Source organism: Girardinichthys multiradiatus, chromosome 13, assembly GCF_021462225.1.
Source record: "Girardinichthys multiradiatus isolate DD_20200921_A chromosome 13, DD_fGirMul_XY1, whole genome shotgun sequence".
In the NCBI taxonomy this organism is placed as follows: Eukaryota; Metazoa; Chordata; class Actinopteri; order Cyprinodontiformes; family Goodeidae; genus Girardinichthys; species Girardinichthys multiradiatus.
The window spans coordinates 8,016,091-8,038,189 of NC_061806.1; the positions used below are offsets into that span (position 1 = coordinate 8,016,091).

The following is a 22,099-nucleotide window of genomic DNA, read 5'->3' on the forward strand; positions in this document are numbered from 1 at the left end:
AAGTCATGTTATTGACTTAGTCTGTAATGAATAACCCTAGTTGCTGATTAAAAGGGTTCTCCAGCAGTTTTACTCATGAAGGGTTTTGCTCTTCACAAGGAGTGCTGGGCAGCTTGTGAAAACAGCTGGTTAATGTCTCATGGAGGTCCTGTGGGAGCTTTCAGTTCAATCATCTCAGCCACATTTTCAAGAAATATTGTCTGGAAGTTTTGTTATCAAAGCAACAATGTTTTATCTACAATAATGTATTTTATAACCGTACAGGATCTGATAACCGAAACCTCCTTCGCATCCTTGAACGTTTTCACATTTGGTGACATTAAAACCGGATTTGTGATGCGTCATGTGTTAGACAAACACAACATAGCGCGTAATTGTGAGGCGTAATGAAAAACTATACATGATTTTTCAAAATTATTTGCAAATAAAAATCTGAGAAATGTGGTTTACATTTTTGAGTGCCTTGAACTGTGTTGCCTTTAGATAAAACCCAGTACAACATATTGTCCATGGAAGAGTGGAAACAGGAGAAGGGGTTTTAGAGAAATGCAGTGCTGTTTTCCCAGTGTGGATCATTTATCTGTCAGGAAAAACAAGGATTCAAAAGCTGCACTCATATTCAGGTGAGAAATCACTCTTGGTATTTTTCTACTTCTCCTCTGAGTAGACGGTGTATAAATCAGCACATCATCACCCCCTGGGAGGCCGTATTAAAAACTGTATATCTCCGAGCAGAACGCGGTTGTTCAGCTGGACTAAAAGTAACAGGGGCATGTGCTTGTCTGTGAGTTTCATATGGTTTGCCCACACGGACACAGAAAGGTGTTTTAAACCTTTTAGGTTTTAAAACAACATCTCAAGCTTTGAACATCTCACAGCGCTCTGTTCAGCCCTTCCAGCATAGAAGTAGTATGCTCAACCGTAAACATTTCGAGAAATGGCCGGTCAACGTAATCTGACATACCCAGCAAGGAGAGCACTGATCGGAGAAGCAGCGAAGAGGCCCTGGTAACTCTGAGGCAGCTGCAGAAAGCCACAGCTCAGGTGGGGGAATTTGTTGACAGGACACAAATCAGGCCTTTATGGACAAGTGGCAAGAAGAAAAGCATTAACGAAAGAACCCCTTACGTCTGAATGGCAATTTGTTGCAATTAAAATAGGGGACATGGCAAACAAATGAAATAATGTGCCCTGGTCATTTCAGACCAAGCACCGTGTGACAGAAAAACTAACTGCACCTCACCCCACACTGACCATCCCCATGGTGAAATGTGGCAGCTGTTGGAATATTTCATCTGTAGCTAGGATGGTCAGAATTGCTAAATACAGGCTGATCCTGGGAAGAAGATCTGGTCTGCAGTAGACTTGAGACTTTGGTAGAGGTTTACCTTACTGGAAGACAACAACCCTAAACATAAATCAAAGGGTCTTCATTTATTAGAATGGCCCAGTCAAAGCCCAAACCTAAATCCAACTGATAATCTGTAGCTAGCAAGACAATAGAGACATATCATATGGTCTCCATGCATCTGACTAGAAAGAAGAATGACTCATTGAAATTTTTATTGTATCATTTCCCATCTGTTTCACAGTTATGCACTACTTTATTATTTCACATACATTCCAATAAAATAAATTTAAGTTTGTGGCTGGAACAAGGTATGGAAATGTTCAAGGGTTTGAGCTTTTATTTTGGAAGGCGGGCCTGGATCAGATGTAAAGCAGACCAGCCTTTTGTTAACTTCAGGTTCCTCTACTCACTGGATGTGACACTTCCTCTTGTTGTCAGCCCGTAGGAAGGGCACTAACAACCAGGCCACATTTACTTCTTTTCACTCCTTCCTTCTCTACTTTCCCCCCCCCAAATCTCCTTCTTGTCCTCTCTCTAGTCTTTTGTACACCCTGAGGGGCTAATCCTAGTCAGGACCGCCCACTTCTTGTAGCGCTTCTCTCTTCTAACATGCCTGAAAGTGCTTCAGATTTGAGGAAGGTCACATGTTGGTCACACTCTCACACCCAAGTTTGTTTTTCTGTCTTCCTGCCCTTGTTTCTCTGATTACTCTGGCCTTAGCAAATAAGATCCAATCTTCATCTGGAGTGTTTTTCACTTTTGAGCGGAGATGAAGTGCTTTTGTGTGGATTTTATTTTCCTGTGAACACTGAGATAAATCCCCTACATACCACATTTCCTCTATAGTAGTAGTTGTGCTTAAGCTGTCATTAATCCAGTTTTCTGCCTTTACCAACTCTGAAGCAGACATTTCTCCATTCTTCTGTCAGAATAAAACACAGCTACAGTATCAAAGCTCTTTCATAATGCCTGTCCTTGTAGCCCTTTATTATACATTTATTATCAGGGATGTAGATGGCGGAGCTCAGACGAGCCTCAGAAAGAAAACCGTTTCATTCTCAGGAATTCTGATAGTTTGCTGTTTGACTGTGGTTCGGTGGCCATGTGTGTAAGCTAACAAATGAATAACAAAGACACAGTAGTTACATTTCGCTGGCTTGTACCCAGTCTCAGGTTTCTGTAAAGCTTTACCTGCTGATACCAATTTGAAGCTGTTACAGTTTATCCTTAGAAGATAGTTAACAGCATTAAAATGTTGCTATCCTTCCTGCCATGAGTGGTCATCAATTATACACTGCTCAAAAAAATAAAGGGAACAATCAAATAACACATCCTAGATCTGAATGAATGAAATATTCTCATTGAATACTTTGTTCTGTACAAAGTTGAATGTGCTGACAACAAAATCAAACAAAAAATCATCAATGGAAATCAAATTTATTAACCAATGGAGGCCTGGATTTGGAGTCACACACAAAATTAAAGTGGAAAAACACACTACAGGCTGGTCCAACTTTGATGTAATGTCCTTAAAACAAGTCAAAATGAGGCTCAGTATTGTGTGTGGCCTCCACGTGCCTGTATGACCTCCCTACAATGCCTGGGCATGCTCCTCATGATACGGCGGATGGTCTCCTGAAGGATCTCCTCCTAGACCTGGACTAAAGCATCCGCCAACTCCTGGACAGTCTGTGGTGCAACGTGACGTTGGTGGGTGGAGCGAGACATGATGTCCCAGATGTGCTCAATCGGATTCAGATCTGGGGAACGGGCGGGCCAGTCCATAGCTTCAATGTCTCCATCTTGCAGGAACTGCTGACACACTCCAGCCACATGAGGTCTAGCATTGTCCTGCATTAGGAGGAACCCAGGGCCAACCGCACCAGCATATGGTCTCACAAGGGGTCTGAGGATCTCATCTCGGTACCTAATGGTAGTCAGGCCCTCCAAAGAAATGCCACCCCACATGCTGAAGGATGTTGCAGGCAGCAGATCGCTCTCCACGGTGTCTCCAGACTCTGTCACGTCTGTCACATGTGCTCAGTGTGAACCTGCTTTCATCTGTGAAGAGCACAGGGCGCCAGTGACGAATTTGCCAATCCTGGTGTTCTCTGGCAAATGCCAAGCGTCCTGCACGGTGTTGGGCTGTGAGCACAACCCCCATTTGTGGACGTCGGGCCCTCATACCATCCTCATGGAATCGGTTTCTAAACGTTTTTGCAGACACATGCACATTTGTGGGCTGCTGGAGGTCATTTTGCAGGGCTCTGGCAATGCTCCTCCTGTTCCTCTTTGCACAAAGGCGGAGGTAGCGGTCCTGCTGCTGGGTTGTTGCCCTCCTACAGCCTCCTCCACGTCTCCTGGTGTACTGGCCTGTCTCCTGGTAGCGCCTCCAGGCTCTGGACACTACGCTGACAGACACAGCAAACCTTCTTGCCACAGCTCGCATTGATGTGCCATCCTGGATGAGCTGCACTACCTGAGCCACTTGTGTGGGTTGTAGAATCCGTTTCGTGCTACCACGAGTGTGAAAGCACCACCAACGTTCAAAAGTGACCAAAACATCAACCAGAAAGCATAGGTACTGAGAAGTGGTCTGTGGTCCCCACCTGCAGAACCACTCCTTTATTGAGTGTGTCTTGCTAATCGCCAAAGATTTCCCCCTGTTGTCTATTCCATTTGCACAACAGCATGTGAAATTGATTGTCAATCAGTGTTGCTTCCTAAGTAGACAGTTTGATTTCACAGAAGTTTGATTTACTTGGAGTTATATTGTGTTGTTTAAGTGTTCCCTTTATTTTTTTGAGCAGTCTATATGTCTGGGGCAGAAAACAAAGAGAAAATTATTTGAAGTCGACATTTTATTGAGCATTTAGCATCTTATGTTAGCGTTGCTATTTTTCCGTTTCTGTGTGTATCATCTAATACAGATTTACAAAAAGCTGTAATATTTGCAACTCTAGCTTGGACCATGACAAGGGTCAGTTAAAAGGAATAAAACAGAGCAACCTCTCTGTTTAGCCTTCCTGTTATCTGCTGAATTTGGTGCCAGTGCAATGCACCACTTAACCAAACCAACAAAATGTTCCCAGGATAGGAAATATCTGAGTCTTCTTCCCTGAGTAATAACTTCCACACCAAAGAGTGTTGTGATGACCACAAACTGGTAGCATTTATGTATGATGCATTGTTGGAGAAAGGTGGGATTTTGGAGTTTCTGATCGGTCGCTCAAGCTGAACTTGACCGATCCAGTCACCATATGATTTTGCTTCTGCCACTGTATGTGCTTCTTTAGTTTTGACTGGGGTGTACTTTGAGAGTAGTCAGTGCAAAAGAGTTCCCTGAAGGGACAACAAGTCAATAGCTTTTTTCCATGTGCATATACACCTCAGATAGGAACAAGATAAGATTCAATTTTAATTCGTGTTCAGGCTTAATAAACCTCAGGTTCCACTGTTTGTCCGTTACTCTGTACTTTGCTATATTTTTTACAGTGATTATTTCTGGAAGTAACAACTTCTTCACCAAAGATTTCCATGGTTACTGTGAGCTATTAGACCTTACACATAATGTGTGTTCACTTTACTGAAAAGGATCGGATTGTTGAATTCTTGTTGCATCTCATATTTTCATTGCATATTCACTTTTTCCCTTTCTTTCCAAACTGTTATAGGCTGGTTATAATGGTTGCCATGCAGGCCAGTCTTTTATTGTTAGTGATGGCTACGGGGCATTTGCTAATTAGGGTTAGGGTAAATGGTGCATTCAGTAACACAGGGAATAAGAGTTTGATTGTGGATCTGATACAGAAAAAAAGCATAAGAAGAATGAGTCGGATTCAGTTATATGAATATAAAACAAAAAGAACATTTGATGATTGTTTGCAGTTAAACACACTTCTCATGCACAGTTGCTGTAACATAAATATGATCAGAACCTTTGTTCTGATTTATACAATATTTTTATTATTGAGTTTTTTTAACACAAGACAAAATAAGCCAGTTTAGCTTTTGCTTCATTTTTTTATTTAGATACTTAAAATACCAAAACACCTGCTGTTAAGTTATTTCAGGTGTTGTAGTCTTTAATTTCTTACTGGATCATTTACTGTTTGGAGACCACCCCAGAGAAATACTGTTGTTCATTGCAGTAGCAAAGCTCATAGACCACCAGCATCCCATCAGCAGGTCCCCTGCTTTAATGACCTTTAATTTTATGTACCAAACCCCCTGATGTGAAACTAAAGGATCTTCTATTTCACCGCCCCCCACCACCCCATCCTGCGCTGCCATCTCAGCCCAGCCCAACCCAGCCCAGCTCGGTTCTCCTGCGGCAGCTAAGCTTGTTTTTGCGACACAGCTCTGGAGCTATCAGCCTGACAAGGCCGGCCCACTTTGATTTTTTTTTTCCTCCCATCCTTTCCAGCCCAGCCCCCCCTGTAGCTTTTCCTACATTACATGCTTTTATTTTTTCTCCATGTTTAATACACCTATATTTCTCCTCTCTCTCATTCCTCTTTCAGTCTAAATTCTCATTTTCTCTTTCCCTCGCCTGTGCCCTCTGCCCCCCTCCCTGCCTTGTTCGCTCTCCTCTCTCAGTAAATCAGCTTTCATAACGCTGTGCAGCACAGCCCTGCTTTGCGAAGGCTCTGACGCTGACAGCATTCAGAGTCCGGGGCCAGCTTCCTGTTGCTATTCTGGGGCCCTGGCTTCCTGTGTGGACGTGTCTCATTCAGGTTCCAGGGCGCCTCTCGCTGCTTTCTCTCCCTCCCCTTCTTTTCTGTTTCTCTCCCCTGCCCTCTCTCTTCTTTCCTCTATATGATTTTTAATTAATGTGCTTGAGAAAATTCAATCTGCTGACGAAGTGTGTTGTTTTGGACTGTTTCTCAGCTGCAGAAAACTGCGCTTCGCTCTCTCCAAGCTCCTCCACACACACACCCAGAACACTCTTTTCGTTTAGCTGTTTTCGTTCACTCTCTCTCTCACACTCACACACACACACACACACACACACACACACACACACACACCCCTCCCCTCTGCCTCCATTTCTGCTGGGCTGAGCTAGTTTTGCAGCACAAAGACTGTGGCTGACTGCAGCACTGTCTGTCCTCTGCTTTCTCCTGTGTGAGCTGGAAAAAAGGCGCTGAGGCTGGATGGATAAAAGCATCTCCACATTAACTCTCACTCTATGCAATAAACCAATGTTATATACATGTAAGCATCTTTCCTCTTCCTAGTTAGTTCACCAATAGTCATGTGCTCCGGTAGCTCCCCCTCTCAGATTGGGTTATTTGTATGAGAGTAAGAGGGGAGGGGCCATACTGGTCCAGGAGAGCAATCAGTCTGGCTCTAGGGGTCTGGAGCCTCCCCACAGCCCAACCTCCTCACCCCTCTGGTCCTCCGTATCCCAGCACCCTTCACCCCAGGCTGGGGCAGCTGCCTGCCTCACTTGAGGCATCTGCGTGCTGCCCTGGGACTCCTTGCTACTATTGTGATCTCCACAAAAGGCCCAACCGCTACACACACACACACACACACACACACATACTCACCATCTCCTCATTATTCACAGCAATCAGAACCCCCCCACCCCCTCTATGTCCACCCTCCTCCTCTTCAGCATCTCTGTGGCTGCTTCACAGACAGCTGAAGTGTTTCCCTTTTTTTTTTTCCCCCCCACAGAGAAGCTCAATTAGGCAAATGTGAATCCTTTAAAAAAACTCCCTCCTTATTGATTAAGAGTCATACATCATAGCCTTCATTTTTTTCCCAGGTAGGAATGTAAGCACAGAACAGCAGTGGCCAATTGAATTTTCTCTCACTGCTTTTAGATGTTCCTGGTTCCTTTTGTCAAGTTGTTATCCTCCTAAGGTGCTAGCTCATGTGTGGAAGCTTCCCACCAAGCCCTGTGACATGATCATTTTAATCATCTGATCTGTGTTTGAGATTACTGATGGACTGAGGACTTCCTCTCCATCCTGTGCTCTGAGTGAACGCCCGTAATGGCTGCTGCTCCTGCTGCCAGCAGGGGACTGCCTTGCATTAGCTCCTTTCTCCATTTCTTTCCTTCATAGTGGGGTGGGAGTGCCCCCTTATGGTTGTGCTCAGGCCTGCAAACCTCTACTTGGGGGTGGTGGGGGGGTGGTACTGCCTCTCCGAGCCCTTGGTGGACTTCTGAGGCCTTCATGCGTCAGCATGTCTGGTGGGAACGCTGGTCTCCTACAGGTCACTTTTCCTATACAAGCTCTGGATATTTGCTCCTGATATTTGCTAGAGGAGTTGCAGAGTTGCTTTCGGACTAAACATGCTGGATTCTGATTTAATCTGTTGTACATGGTGGGCAGAAGTGCGCCGATCACACTCTGATGACAATGTGTCAAATCATCACATTCAGTAGCTGAGCTTAGAGTTTCATTTGATGTTGTGCTTAACAGAGAAGACGCGACTCTTCCCATGACCCCTCTCTGATATCAAAAGCTTACTTCAGCCTGTGTGACTGCTGAACGAGAAGAGATCGTCAGAAAATAAACAGAAACATGAGGGACTCTGGACCAATCCTCTGTTTGTCCACTCATTGTCTGTGTGTGTGTCTCAGGGCTCCTGAGCGTAAAAGGCCTAGCGGCTATGTGTATGTAATTAAAGTGCATGCAGTGACGGAGGAGAAGGAGGATGATCAGTGCTTGATGATTGGTGCTTCTGCGTTTCCTGTAACAATGACAAGCTTCTTCTTTTGTAGTCGCTGACTGCACCGTGACCCTGCCAGGCACGCAGGGAGGCCTCACGGAGACAGACAGAGGAGCAGAGGGGGGCGGGGGGTTATGTTGGCTCTAATGTGACAACCACGTGGATCATGGTAACCATGGCAGCACCTGAGATGCGGCCAGGTTTTTTCCCTCCCCTAATAAGGCACGTGTCTACCCTGGAGCGAGCTCAGTCTTTAATGTACACAGTGAAGTTAGAACGTTTTCACATTTAGTCAAATAACCAGACTTTGATGCGGTTCCTAGAGATTTTATGTGATTTGTTTCTTTTGCCAAATAAAAGTGTGCATCTTTATTAAGACCCCCAAGTGTACAGCCATCTTTTAATGCATGCCTCTACCAGCTTTGCCCATTTTCTGACTAAAATCGTATTTTTTTTTCTGTTTTCAAAATAGCTGAAAGCATTGGCGAATTTCCGAGGCATGATGCTGCCACTACCATGTTTTTCGCCACTGGGACGGTTTGTCAAGAGTAATGTGTTTTCTGATGCACATAGCTTTCTGCATGCTCTGGTCTAATTTTCCATTTATTTTTTGAACTATAACAGTGTGTAGCCAAAATCTCAATAAAATTCATTGCAGTTTGGTTAAAACTTGACAAATGTGAAAATGTTCAAGCAGTGTGAATACACTTGCAAGATTTTGTATTTCAGCATCTGGACATCTGAAAACAAAGGAAGTCTTCTAGCCTAGGTTCATGGAACGCTGACGTATAAGACTTAAGGATGAACTCTTCCCTCCACCACCAACAACCCCAGCAGCACCTGCTCTGGTTACACTACTGGTCACAGTCACACTTTCAAGATATACCTTCCATTACTGCCTCCTCGCTCCTGCTTTCTGCTTCTCACACTTTGGAATAAAAAAAAGAACGACGGGGTAAAAGGCGGCCGGCACGGCGGACTAATGGCTCTGTTCAGGCTTGATTGATTCAGTAAAGTAATCTGCAAATGGAATACATTAGGACGGCGGAGAGCTTAGGAGATGACTCAGAGACAGCACAGGCACACTGAGAGGAGCAGTGGAGAACATTGGAAATAGTGGGAAACATTAAAAAGCATCTATTTACTAAATTCCCCTACATTGACGGGTTTTACTGCTTTTTATACATCTTCTACACACAAGCAGGTCTTTTGGGGGGTTTCTCGGCTGTTGAGAGATGATAAAACCTGTTTAGCAGTTCTCAGCCCTGTAGTTCCATGTTAGGCAGAGCTGGGAAAGGCACAAAATGGCTGCCATGGAGAGAGGCTCCTACAGACGAGACCTGCAGCTCTCTCCTCCTCTCCACAACACAGGCTACTCATTTTTCCTGAACATTTAAAAAAATATATTACTTTTTACTAAACTCACATCATTACTTGTTGTAATAACCATAGATGATGTTGCTGTGACCCTCTTCAGAGCTTATTATCACCCCCCCCCCCCCCCCCCCCCCCCCCCCCACACACACACACACACATACAAACCAGTCCTACGTAGCCACCCCTCAGCTCATGCGTTTTCCTCAACATTTGCCATCTAATAATGACAGTTGAATAGAAGGGCCTCAGCATCAACTGTCCCCCCTCCACCTCCCTCCATCCCTTCGCTCTGCCCCCACCCCTCGCTGTCCGGCTTGTGCAGTCAGCAGAACAGGCTGGTGCTGTGCAGTATTGAGTTAGGAAAAATCAATGACTGCAGAGTAGGAGTAGGTAGGAGCTTGTGTGTGTGTGTGTGTGTGTGTGTGTGTGTGTGTGTGTGTGTGTGTGTGTGTGTGTGTGGTATACAATGCTTCTGCCAAGCCAGGCTGAGGAATCAGAGCTGTCAGATATTTACAGAATGTCAAGAGAGCTCACTTTGTAAGCCGTGCATACGATATGTGCTGCTGTAGGCTCTGAGATAGGTTTGTTTGGAGCTGTTGTCTTCACATCGAGGAAAATAACCTTGTTTTTCTGGATTACATTTAGTTGTGTTACTGTTGAATTATGTATTATTATTCTTAACAAACGTTCATGTTTGCATTAAACAGGAGAGGCCACGCTTCTCACATGTTGTCCCTGATCTGATTCTATAGGTCCTTCTCAAAATATTAGCATATTGTGATAAAGTTCATTATTTTCCATAATGTCATGATGAAAATTTAACATTCATATATTTTAGATTCATTGCACACTAACTGAAATATTTCAGGTCTTTTGTTGTCTTGATACGGATGATTTTGGCATACAGCTCATGAAAACCCAAAATTCCTATCTCACAAAATTAGCATATCATTAAAAGGGTCTCTAAACGAGCTATGAACCTAATCATCTGAATCAACGAGTTAACTCTAAACACCTGCAAAAGATTCCTGAGGCCTTTAAAACTCCCAGCCTGGTTAATCACTCAAAACCCCAATCATGGGTAAGACTGCCGACCTGACTGCTGTCCAGAAGGCCACAATTGACACCCTCAAGCAAGAAGGTAAGACACAGAAAGAAATTTCTGAACGAATAGGCTGTTCCCAGAGTGCTGTATCAAGGCACCTCAGTGGGAAGTCTGTGGGAAGGAAAAAGTGTGGCAGAAAACGCTGCACAACGAGAAGAGGTGACCGGACCCTGAGGAAGATTGTGGAGAAGGGCCGATTCCAGACCTTGGGGGACCTGCGGAAGCAGTGGACTGAGTCTGGAGTAGAAACATCCAGAGCCACCGTGCACAGGCGTGTGCAGGAAATGGGCTACAGGTGCCGCATTCCCCAGGTCAAGCCACTTTTGGACCAGAAACAGCGGCAGAAGCGCCTGACCTGGGCTACAGAGAAGCAGCACTGGACTGTTGCTCAGTGGTCCAAAGTACTTTTTTCGGATGAAAGCAAATTCTGCATGTCATTCGGAAATCAAGGTGCCAGAGTCTGGAGGAAGACTGGGGAGAAGGAAATGCCAAAATGCCAGAAGTCCAGTGTCAAGTACCCACAGTCATTGATGGTCTGGGGTGCCATGTCAGCTGCTGGTGTGGGTCCACTGTGTTTTATCAAGGGCAGGGTCAATGCAGCTAGCTATCAGGAGATTTTGGAGCACTTCATGCTTCCATCTGCTGAAAAGCTTTATGGAGATGAAGATTTCATTTTTCAGCATGACCTGGCACCTGCTCTCAGTGCCAAAACCACTGGTAAATGGTTTACTGACCATGGTATCACTGTGCTCAATTGGCCTGCCAACTCTCCTGACCTGAATCCCATAGAGAATCTGTGGGATATTGTGAAGAGAACGTTGAGAGACTCAAGACCCAACACTCTGGATGAGCTAAAGGCCGCTATCGAAGCATCCTGGGCCTCCATAAGACCTCAGCAGTGCCACAGGCTGATTGCCTCCATGCCACGCCGCATTGAAGCAGTTATTTCTGCAAAAGGATTCTCGACCACGTATTGAGTGCATAACTGTACATGATTATTTGAAGGTTGATGTTTTTTGTGTTAAAAACACTTTTCTTTTATTGGTCGGATGAAATATGCTAATTTTGTGAGATAGGAATTTTGGGTTTTCATGAGCTGTATGCCAAAATCATCCGTATTAAGACAATAAAAGACCTGAAATATTTCAATTAGTGTGCAATGAATCTAAAATATATGAATGTTAAATTTTCATCATGACATTATGGAAAATAATGAACTTTATCACAATATGCTAATATTTTGAGAAGGACCTGTAGTCCCTTCTGGAAGGGACCAGCTGCTCTTCTGGGCCAAATCTAAAAAGTAAAACCTTTCAACATAAAATCTGTTTCCAGATCTGCTTCAAACTTTTATGAACTCTTCTGTTTCTTCAGGTTGTGGGAACAGGTTCCACTGTGTCTCACTGGGAGGTCTTTCCTACAACTAGAGAGGAACAATTTTTACTCATTTTATTTACTCTATTTTTGTTGACATTTCAAGAATGAGCACACTTACAACTTTTTTTACAGATTCTGAGCCAGTTTAAAACTGGTTGTATCGTGTATTATGGTGTGTATTATATACCTCACCAATAAGAAAACAAGAAAATAGTGGATCAGTTTTAGCCATTTAACCTGAATCCCTTTAATTGCTACTTATAATAGTATTTGTTGACAAAATGTTGCAGCTGTCCTCTAAAATCATGTGGTTTTAACACAGCAATTTGAGCCTTTATAGAGATTTGTTGAATTTGTTCAATTTCTCAGTTCTAACAGGAATGGACTGAAAATGATCGTCTGTTACGGTCCATGAATTAACGTGGCTCAAGTGATGCTTTTTTATGTGAAGTCCAGACCAGTGGCATTGGTTGAACTCGGGTAGAATGAAAATTATGATCACAAACAAACCGACAGGAGGAGGAGTCCTAGCCGAATTGGATCCGGACTTCTTCCCTGCCCATCCAAACATAACAACTAAAAAACAGGACTACCGGGAACTCCCTACTCAACCAAAAGTAACACAACCAAAGATGGGTTCAAAGAACTGAACTGGGCTGGATTGTTTGATAACTGGAATCAGTTTGGAACGTTTGTCCTTGACTTGGAATATATCTGCATGATTGGATTGAATTGACTCTATATACATAAAGTGAACTGAAGTGAAAAGCAGAGTGGCTCGTGGGGCGGTTGTCAGAAGGAGGAGGCGGGGCTTAGGTCATTCCTTCAGGCTTCATTTCCAACCATTAACTCTGAAAGGATAAATATGATTATAGAGAGCCCATTCATTGGTTGCACTACGGCGCTGTTGGTAGCATGGTTGCATTGCTGCAAAAAGGTTCTTATCCCAGACTTGGGTCTTTCTGTATGGATTTTGTATGTTCTCCACGTACATGCCTGGGTTCTCTCCGGGAACTCCCACTTTCCAGAAACATGGCTGTTAGGTTAATTGGTCTCTGTTTTGTCCTTAGTTATGAGTGTGTGTGTGTGTGTGTGTGTGTGTGTGTGTGTGTGTGTGTGTGTGTGTGCATGGTTGCTTGCCCTGTGTATTTCTGTGTCGCCCTGTGATGGATCGGTGATCTCTTGCCCAGTGACCACTGGCAATAGGGACCAGCAACCTGCAAGGACAATTGGCAATAGAGCATGGATGGACGAGAGCTCATTCCTAAAAACAGACACCTGTGGTGCCTAATATTGTTCTTAGTTGCTTCTTATAATAATTTTGGCTGAATAAAGCGACTGTAAACAAGTTTGGTGGGTAACAGCTGTTAGTCTGGGCAGCTCCATGTCAACTCGTCCCTTTGTCCCTCCTACTTGAGTTTCGTTCTGAGGATAAGAGGAAGGATGTATGAACTGTAGAAATGTAATTCAAGAGTTAACATATCTCACAAAAGTAAGTACACAGTTTTGTAAATATGTTATATCAGCTCTAGTAAACTCCAGGCCCAATGACCCAGGGCAGTGCTGGAAAATAATGCTGGCCACACAAAATATCGACACTTTGGGCACAATTTGGACATTTACACTTAGGGGTGTACCGTATTTTCCGCACTATAAGGCGCACTTAAAAACCATTAATTTTCTCAAAAAATGACAGTGCGCCTTGTAATCCGGAGCGCCTTATATATGGATCAATTGGTTAATTGGTTGATCCATACTGGTTGTACACGGCGCTCTGTCAAAATGTTTCAGTACGACTGGTAGCCGCACCGCTTGCAGCATTACGGCTACCGTAGTCAGGGGCGTCGCCGAAGTAATAGCGGTACCTGTACCGTGCTTACTCCTAGTCCAACACCATTTGTGTGTGTATAACGTTTGAATGTACTGTTGCAGGAATTGCCTGAACTATATGTGATTAGAAGCTCAGTGTGTGGGGTGTATGTTTCGTGTGTGTGTATGGAAGATGTTGACATTACTCCTCCGGACAGAGGTGGCGCTGTGTGCTGCCGTAGCTGAGAATCAAGAGTGAAGGAGTGACGTCGGTATTATTGTGTGTGTGGGGTGGGTAGAGACGGCGACCGGAGCAGTGGTGTATGAGTCTGTAAGCCCTGTGTTTTTACGTGCTGCAAAGTCATTAAAAAGAACCCCGAATCTCGTCAACAACTCAGTGTTTTGATGCTGTTTCTTCATGCTCAACTCAGCAACGTATGAGTGAGGGAGTTAACCCCGAGGAAACTAGTAACTTCGGCCCTGGAGAAAGCGTCTCCCCTGTGTCATCAGACTACGGTCAGGGGACAGAAACAGGAAAGGTTAACAGTACTAACGTTTGATTTAGTGCATCAAACTGTTTCTTTTACGTGTTTACTGAATCAGGGAAAAGTTCCCTTTCACGTTTTAACTAACGTTTGATTTCAACTTCAACTTCATAGACTCCAATGCATTCCTAACGTGCGGTTGGCTCTATTCAATAGAATTCTATGTAGAGGAGACCTTACCATGAGAGTGAATGGAGTTATCAGAACGCTGGTTTGTAGTGTATTAATAAAGTTTGACTGACTGTTTTGTTGACATTCTCTTTAGCACAGCTCCATCTAGTGGATGCATAACGCAACCCCAGTCAAACGTTTGACTGCAGTAGCTACTATTCTATGCGCCTTATAATCCGGTGCGCCCTATATATGAAAAAAGTTCTAAAATAGACCATTCATTGAAGGTGCGCCTTATAATCCGGTGCGCCTTATAGTGCGGAAAATACGGTACTCACTTTTGTTGCCAATGGTTTTGACAATAATGGCTCTGTTTGACTGTTATGTAAAGTGTCATATCTTCAATGTTGTCCAATGAAAAGATACAATACACATTTGGACTAGTCCTGCAAAGCACTGCAGACTAAGCTCCTGCAGATGTGTCATTTCTAGGCATAGCTCCATGAAATGAGGCCTGGCCTCTTTGGTCTGCGTCTGAATTTGGGTCTCTGTCGCTGAGAAAGCGAGCTTTGCTGCTGAAGAGGTGGTCTTTGTGGTCGGCACAGACTGAGCCCTCTGTCAGATGACCGGTCTTGTGATGTCTCCTCAGAGTTGGTTTGGTGCTGGTTGGAAACAGAGAAATTGAGTGGTGGGTGGGAGTCAGCTGACCAGGCTGGCTGCTGGAAAAACTCACCAGGGTTGCAAAGTTGTGCTGTTTGAACTCTGCTGTCTGTTTCAGTGGGCTCAGATCTCCAGCTACACAGAGATCTCTTGTTCTGACCTGTTTTGCGTTCATGAATATTTGTTAAAATCACTTTGGAGTGAGACTTGTGATTAAATCCCCCCCGCAGCGTTATTTGCATGGGTTTTTTAGAAGCCACATTCCCCGTTCAGGTCAGGAAACCATGGAGATTGTGCTTTCGTAGAAGTGAGGGAGGGCAGAGGCAACTGGGTGAGGGTGGAGTGGTGGTGGGAGGGTGGATTCTGAATCAGCGTTCTCCTCCTGTCACTCCCTCTGGGGTTCCTCCATCAGGTCACATCCCAAAAATAGCAACGGGCGCCGTTTCAAGTGCAAAACCGCCGGCTTCGGGGCTGCAGCCAGCATGTGTGTGTGAGATTTCTATGGGAATACTTGGCCACTTTCCAAAGCATGCTTTTTTCTTTCCCTTCATCCCTTCCGCTCTCTGATTTTTTTCCCCCTCCTTTAGTGTGACAGGCAGATGAGCTTGCATTTCTGAGCGAGCACATGTTCTCCACGTGACGGGCCGATGTGTAAACACTCACCTTCCCACAAACACAATCGCTGCCTTCCTACCTTCCCGCCCGCCTCCCTGTTTTTGTGTCCCAGCCAGCGAGGCTCAATAACAACACCACATGGCAGCAGAGTCTGCGGCCAACACCAGTTATTTCAGCTGCCTCCTGAGATGACTTGCTTCAAAAGCCCCCTTCCCGGCCCCCACCCCCTCCTTTTCCTACAGACGGGGTTTTCTTTGCCAACATGGATCATTATCAGAATTCCTGGAGGAATGTGGAGCATTTTTAAGCAGAAACTAGAGTCATGTATGAGAGACACAGACACACCTCTTAAAAAAGGGAGAGATTTCTGGAACACATCAGTGATGAGTTCAGCTTCACGTGTTTCAGGGTAACCAAACCCAGACATATTTTATAATTTTATTGTAACCTGCTGGTTTTGTTTAGCCACATGTGCTGCTGTAGTTTCTGCCAGAGAAATGTTGATGTGTTGTGTTGTTCCAGGTTTGAGCTAAACACCAGCAGCTCAGTAATCAGACAGCAGAATGCTTTAAAATCGTTTGTTTAATGAGCCTTAACCATGTCTATGTGTGAGCCTCTGTCTTATTTAAAAGCAGAGCTCAGTGATAGAAATGATGATGTTTTTATGACCTAACTTGTCTCTAAACCACCTCGTAACCAGGATCTCTCTGGCTCTATCGATGACCTGCCCACCGGCACCGAGGCGGTGTTAAGTCCAGGCGTCAGCACCTCCGGGGTGTCCAGCAGTCAGGGTGAGCAGAGCAACCCGGCCCAGTCGCCTTTTTCCCCGCACACCCCGCCCCACCTGCCTGGCATACGTGGACCCTCGCCGTCACCCGTTGGCTCCCCGGCCAGTGTGACCCCATCTCGCACCGGCCCGCTCTCCCCAGCTGCTGTACCAGGTAGATACTTTAGTTGTCTCAATGAAAAGAGTGTTTGAAGCTGAGCTTTTAGAAACTTTGATAAACTACAGAGTTGTAAATGGTGAAGACGGTTTGTTGAGCCAATGTGTCTTTGCTGTCCCATAGGTAACCAGATGCCGCCCCGGCCACCCAGCGTCCAGTCAGACAACATGATGCATTCTTCCATGAACCAGTCAGCCATGGGCCCGGACAGAGGTGAGCGCCTCTGGAACTAAAATAAAAATGAATTTTTTCCATCAGTTTATATCCACCAGCTACAATTACAGTGTAATTAGGCTTTTAACTGGACCTCTGTCCTCGTCACTTCATGTAAGCAATGAGGGAAAATGTATTCATTGATCAGAAATGACAGATTCCATTAGAATAGGTGGCAGCGTGCCGCTCTTTAGTTTCTAAAGGCTCCTATAGTCGGGAGTACTTGAGGTGCATTCCCCTTCTTCATCCCTAATCTGCTTTATTAACCTTTAACATCACCCTTTTTTCTTGTTGTTTTCCCAAAGCTGCAAGGCAAATTAGCTCTACCTCATCCAATTAAGTCATGGCAGAAAGTGTGGGAAATATAGGAATTTATCACCAGAAATTTAGGAAATTGGTACGCTCGACTATGAAACCTCAGACATCTGTGGACAGTGCGCACGGAGTCACTCTGAGTCTACACCACTTCCAGTATGCCAGATTTCTTTAGGAGTCTTAATTCAATTCAGTTTCATTTATATAGCGCCTTTCACAGCACGTCATCTCAAGGTACTTTACAAAGTCAGTTCAATCGTAGCATACTTGTTGGACTTTTTATGTTGACCTTTTACCTCAGACTACAGCCTTTCTCCACAGGCTTAAAAAGTACAGGATCAGTGTGGGAACAATTGAATTGGCTCTAGGAAAGCATTTCTTTCCAGACTCCTCCATTTTCTACAACTAAAGATCTGCCTGTTTAAAATTAGGTTGTTGAAGATAGTGATTGATTGTTAGGCTGATTGAACATAGGTTATGTTACAGGTATCTCAGATTCCATACAGCCACTGACTGTAGGATAACAGATTATCTATTTTCATTGTTTCGTGTCATTTTTGTGACACTCTAGACTGATCTGAAGGTGATGGATGGATCTGGGATAAATATGTTTAGTGAGAACAAGGTGCAAGCATCGGTGTTGTGATTTCTCGATTAAAATCAACAGATTTCCCCCTAATCTCAGGAATTTGAGCTTTAATGTCTCCATAACTAAAACAATCATCAGAGCAAAACGAGCTTAAAGTCTTACCGCAGGGAAAAAAAGCTGAGAAATTAAGTCTCATCCCATAATGAGTTGAGAACATCAGTATCTGAAGATGACAAGGTGAAAAAGATCCTGGGTTTAATGCTTGAAATACACTGTTACCTAACCCCAAATATAGTGGGAAATCTAAATAAACTGAACCGCGTTAAACATCCAGAATGAGCTGAAAATCAGCTTGTTTATGGGGAACATGTGTGGGAACCCTGAGACTGAAACAATTGAGTAATTTTCCAGAAGACATGTCCAACTTTGTAGTTTTGTGTATCATAAATACTGACGGCATTTGGATCTGTGCTCACGCTGTTATATACCGCCTTCATTATTTACCTCAGAGTCAGATCCCACAGCGATGATCTGTGGGCGAAGCACAGAGAGCAGAGGCTAGTTTCACTCTAATCTACCGTATCTACACAAACTTTGATTAAACTGATCTGGATTTACTTGTCCGAGAGTTTGACTTGCAGTTTCGGTCCAGTTGAACCTTCAGTTACTTTAACAAGGTATTTGTCTGTTTCTTTAAATAGTGTGAACACTCAGTGGTCTGCTGTGGCACATTGTTTCTTGAATGTTTGCGTGTTTTTCCTCTGCTGTAAAGACTTTTGGGGACTGTGCCTTTAAATGAGACTCTGCTTGCCAGGTCAGAGGGCAGCAATCAGACACATTATTAGTTTTTGTTTTGTATGAGGAAAATAATGAGCAACGTTCTTAACCACACTGTGATGTCAGCTCATTGCTGTGCAAAAGTCTTGAGCCATGCCACTTTTATTCATATAGTGCTTTCAAGGGAAAAGAGCGTAGAGGAATCCTTTAAAGCAGTCTCGGTCAGTGGTTGTCTAAGCTCTCAGAGGGTCTTACTTTGGCCACTGGATGCATTTGCACTCATTCTGAGGTTCCTGCCAAAAGAACAAAGAAGTTTGGTTCAGCTGTTTTGTGCAGGATTCAGTGTCGAACCAACTGATGCATTTTTTCACTGCTGCTTGAACATGTTTCTGTGGGCTGTGTCCTGTCTCATACCTGAGTGACCATTCCCTCTGGATCTATTCCAGTGTACATGCGTAACCCTCAGATGCCTCCGTATGGGTCCCCTGGACAGCCTGGCTCTGCCTTATCCCCACGCCAGTCTTCAGGAGGCCAGATACATAGTGGAATGGGACCATATCCCCAGAACAATACTATGGGAAACTATGGCCCTCAGGGGGGGCAGTATGGCCCACAAGGTGAGGCTTGATTGTGACAGTGTGATTGCTTAATTAAATATAGAGCAGCAGTTAGAGTTGAGTTCTAACTATTCCTACGCAACTATGAAAGAAAATGCAACACTTTTCACGACATCGGTTTAAAACTTGACAGAAAGAAAATAGGCTGCTAATCACTATGATGTTTAGGCATTACGATGACTGAAATGAGTCCAGATTTCCCATAATAGATATTAACTTTATTAAGTTATATGTTAAATCTGTACATGCTGTGGTGTTAAAGTTAAACCTATGGGTGAAAGCTAATTCCTCTCCTGCCAGAGTCAAAAAGCTCCAAGATGAATTCAATATATATGTCAACTTAAGTTACTCGGCTAACTACAAGTTGAGGAAGTAAGGTAACCTGGTAAACCTTGGTTTATCTTGACACCAGTAATCATGCCTGGATCTGACTCTGGATCTGCTTAGTCATGCCAAGCAGGGTTTCTCTGTGTTTTTATGAATGCTGAAAACCGTGTGAACGATTTCCAGCCGGCATAGAACAACTATAGCCTTTTTGTTTGATTGATGATATCGCTTCACTTTGAAGTCTGAAATGGTTTCAGTGTTCTGTGAAGAAGTTCTGCCATGAGTCAGCATGCGGCGGAGGCCAGATAAAGCCTGTTTCATCAGGCGGCTTGTCAGAACAGGCAACACAGATTTAAATTTAGAGCCGAGCCTGTGAAACACTCCCATCATGAAGAAATGAATATGAGTTAGCCTTGTTTTACAGAACCACTGCTGGGATGGCCTGAACAAGCAGACATGACTACATTTGACACCTAAATGTGATCCATAATCCTTCCAGGTTATCCCAGGCAGCCAGGCTACACAGGGATGCCCAACACTAACTACCCCAGCGGAACCGGAATGGGCAGCTCCATGAGCCCCATGCCGGGTCAGGGCAGTGGGGTTCCATATGGAAGTATGCCATCCGGAAGGATAGGTCCGGGGCAGATGGGTCCTCGGCCCTACGCTCCCAGTATGGGTGCCAACATAGGAAGCATGCCTCCTCAGGTGGGGTCCGGCATGTGCCCCCCTCCAGGCATGAACAGAAAGGATGGGGGCCCCACCATGCACCACGGTCCTGCAAACTCCATACACAACAGGTGGGTGCTTTTTCTAACAGGCCAGAGCATCTCTGTGCGTTCATAGTCTCATGCTTGGAGAATGAATCCCATCTATTTGCTGAGTGTGTGTTGAGCCTGTTTGTGTGACCATGAGAGATGACTGCCTCTTTAAGACATGCAACCCAGTCTGTTGTTCAGTTTGGTGCCTGAGTGTGCAGCAGAGTCAATGGTGCAAATGTGAAGAGTGGCAGTGGTCAGCTAATCAGTGAATGACACCATCCCTAAAAGCAAGGATACAGAGTCAGGGTGCAGAGCACATGTCATGAAGTAAATTGACCTTTCTTCGAAAATAAATTTAACACTGTGAAAGTAACAATGAGAATACCAGTCTGAAGTCTTGTATATGTAGGTTTAGATTTATCAGGTAAGTCCTAAGATGCACACGGTTAAAATAAGCTATATTTTCTCTAGGCCCCCAGGCTATCCTAACATGTCCCAGGGTATGTTGGGACCAGGACCTCCCTATGGCCCAGGTATGAACAGCATGCACGGTGTAATGAACCAGGGAGGGCCGGGGCCTTATCCAGTGGGTGGGAACATGGCCAACAACACCCCCGGTGAGTCTAACTTACAATAGATCAGATGGTAGTGTGGCTGCTGTAAGACTTGCTCTTATATGGTTATGTTTTTCTCTTGAACCCAAACACTAAGGGATAGCACCTGGTTCTGAGTTTGGCATGGACAAAATGAACCCTACCCAAAAGGTCAACAACAAAGCTGATGGGACTCCAAAACCTGAATCCAAAAAGGTAAGAATCATCGTCTAGTTGACGTTTTTCATTCATGGTGTTTCCTCCGTCCTATGGATTATCTGTGTTGTCTTTTAGAAGTCCAGTTCTTCCACCATCACCAATGAGAAGATCACCCGGCTGTATGAGCTGGGCCCAGAGCCGGAGAGGAAGATGTGGGTGGACCGATACCTGGCCTTCGCTGAGGAGAAGGCCATGGGCATGAGCAATCTGCCCGCTGTGGGCCGCAAACCTCTCGATCTCTTCCGCCTCTACGTGTCCGTCAAAGAGATCGGCGGCCTTACCCAGGTTTGCCAGCAGTTTTGCACGAATTCAGCGTAAACATCTTGGTTTAGTACAGTACATCTAACCTGGGATTTCTCCCTCCATTCTTTCTTTCACGCCAGGTAAACAAGAATAAGAAGTGGAGGGAGCTGGCCACCAGTCTAAACGTGGGCACGTCGAGCAGTGCGGCCAGCTCGCTCAAGAAACAGTACATCCAGTGTTTATATGCCTTTGAGTGTAAGATTGAGCGTGGCGAGGACCCGCCCCCGGACTTCTTCAATACAGACACAAAAAAGAACCAGCCCAAGATCCAGCCCCCGAGCCCAGGTCAGAGTTGCTGTCAAATTATTCCACAGAAGTATTCAGTCCCTGTTAGTGTTTTCACGTTACAACCACGGCAGACTTTGCAGATTTTTATTTTCAAAACATGTTGAAAATGGTGTATCATTTTCCATCCATTTGACAATTACGCACTAGTTTGTGTTTCTCTAGCACATAGAATCCAAACCAAATGCATAAAAGTATGTGGCTCTAATGTGACAAACTGCAAGGTACCCTAAAATATCTAACTTTATTGTCATGTATGTAACGGTGACTTCTGTTGCAGCACTCTGTTTCTACAAATAAAAATCCCTATGTTGGAAGTCCTGCATTTTCTCACACTGGAAATGCTTCTTATTTTAACCAACCGTCAGTGTTGGGTGTAGGTCAGGTTAGAAAAGGCAGTGGTCTGCTAAGGGCCATGCTGTTCCTTCTGAGCAGTTTGTTTTGGATGAACGTGTGTTGTAGCTGCCAGGAAGCAACAACACCAGGAGCAACCACGTGTTGCTTCAGTCTGGCTGGGAC

At 44.6% G+C, this 22,099-nt stretch overlaps 1 protein-coding gene across 3 annotated transcripts in view; it reads left to right on the top strand.

Annotated features, from left to right (window-relative positions):
* The window catches only part of arid1ab (AT rich interactive domain 1Ab (SWI-like)), a 73,064-nt gene that overhangs the window by 42,105 nt on the left and 8,860 nt on the right, over window positions 1-22,099 (top strand). For 2 of the 3 annotated variants that reach the window (XM_047383432.1, XM_047383435.1), the window contains exons 5-12: window positions 16,338-16,578; window positions 16,705-16,794; window positions 18,922-19,092; window positions 19,919-20,219; window positions 20,652-20,797; window positions 20,892-20,989; window positions 21,068-21,277; window positions 21,376-21,580. In XM_047383432.1, coding sequence (XP_047239388.1) covers window positions 16,338-16,578; window positions 16,705-16,794; window positions 18,922-19,092; window positions 19,919-20,219; window positions 20,652-20,797; window positions 20,892-20,989; window positions 21,068-21,277; window positions 21,376-21,580 — 1,462 coding nt within the window. The remainder of the gene's footprint in view (window positions 1-16,337; window positions 16,579-16,704; window positions 16,795-18,921; window positions 19,093-19,918; window positions 20,220-20,651; window positions 20,798-20,891; window positions 20,990-21,067; window positions 21,278-21,375; window positions 21,581-22,099) is intronic. The other variant, XM_047383433.1, reaches the window with a different exon arrangement.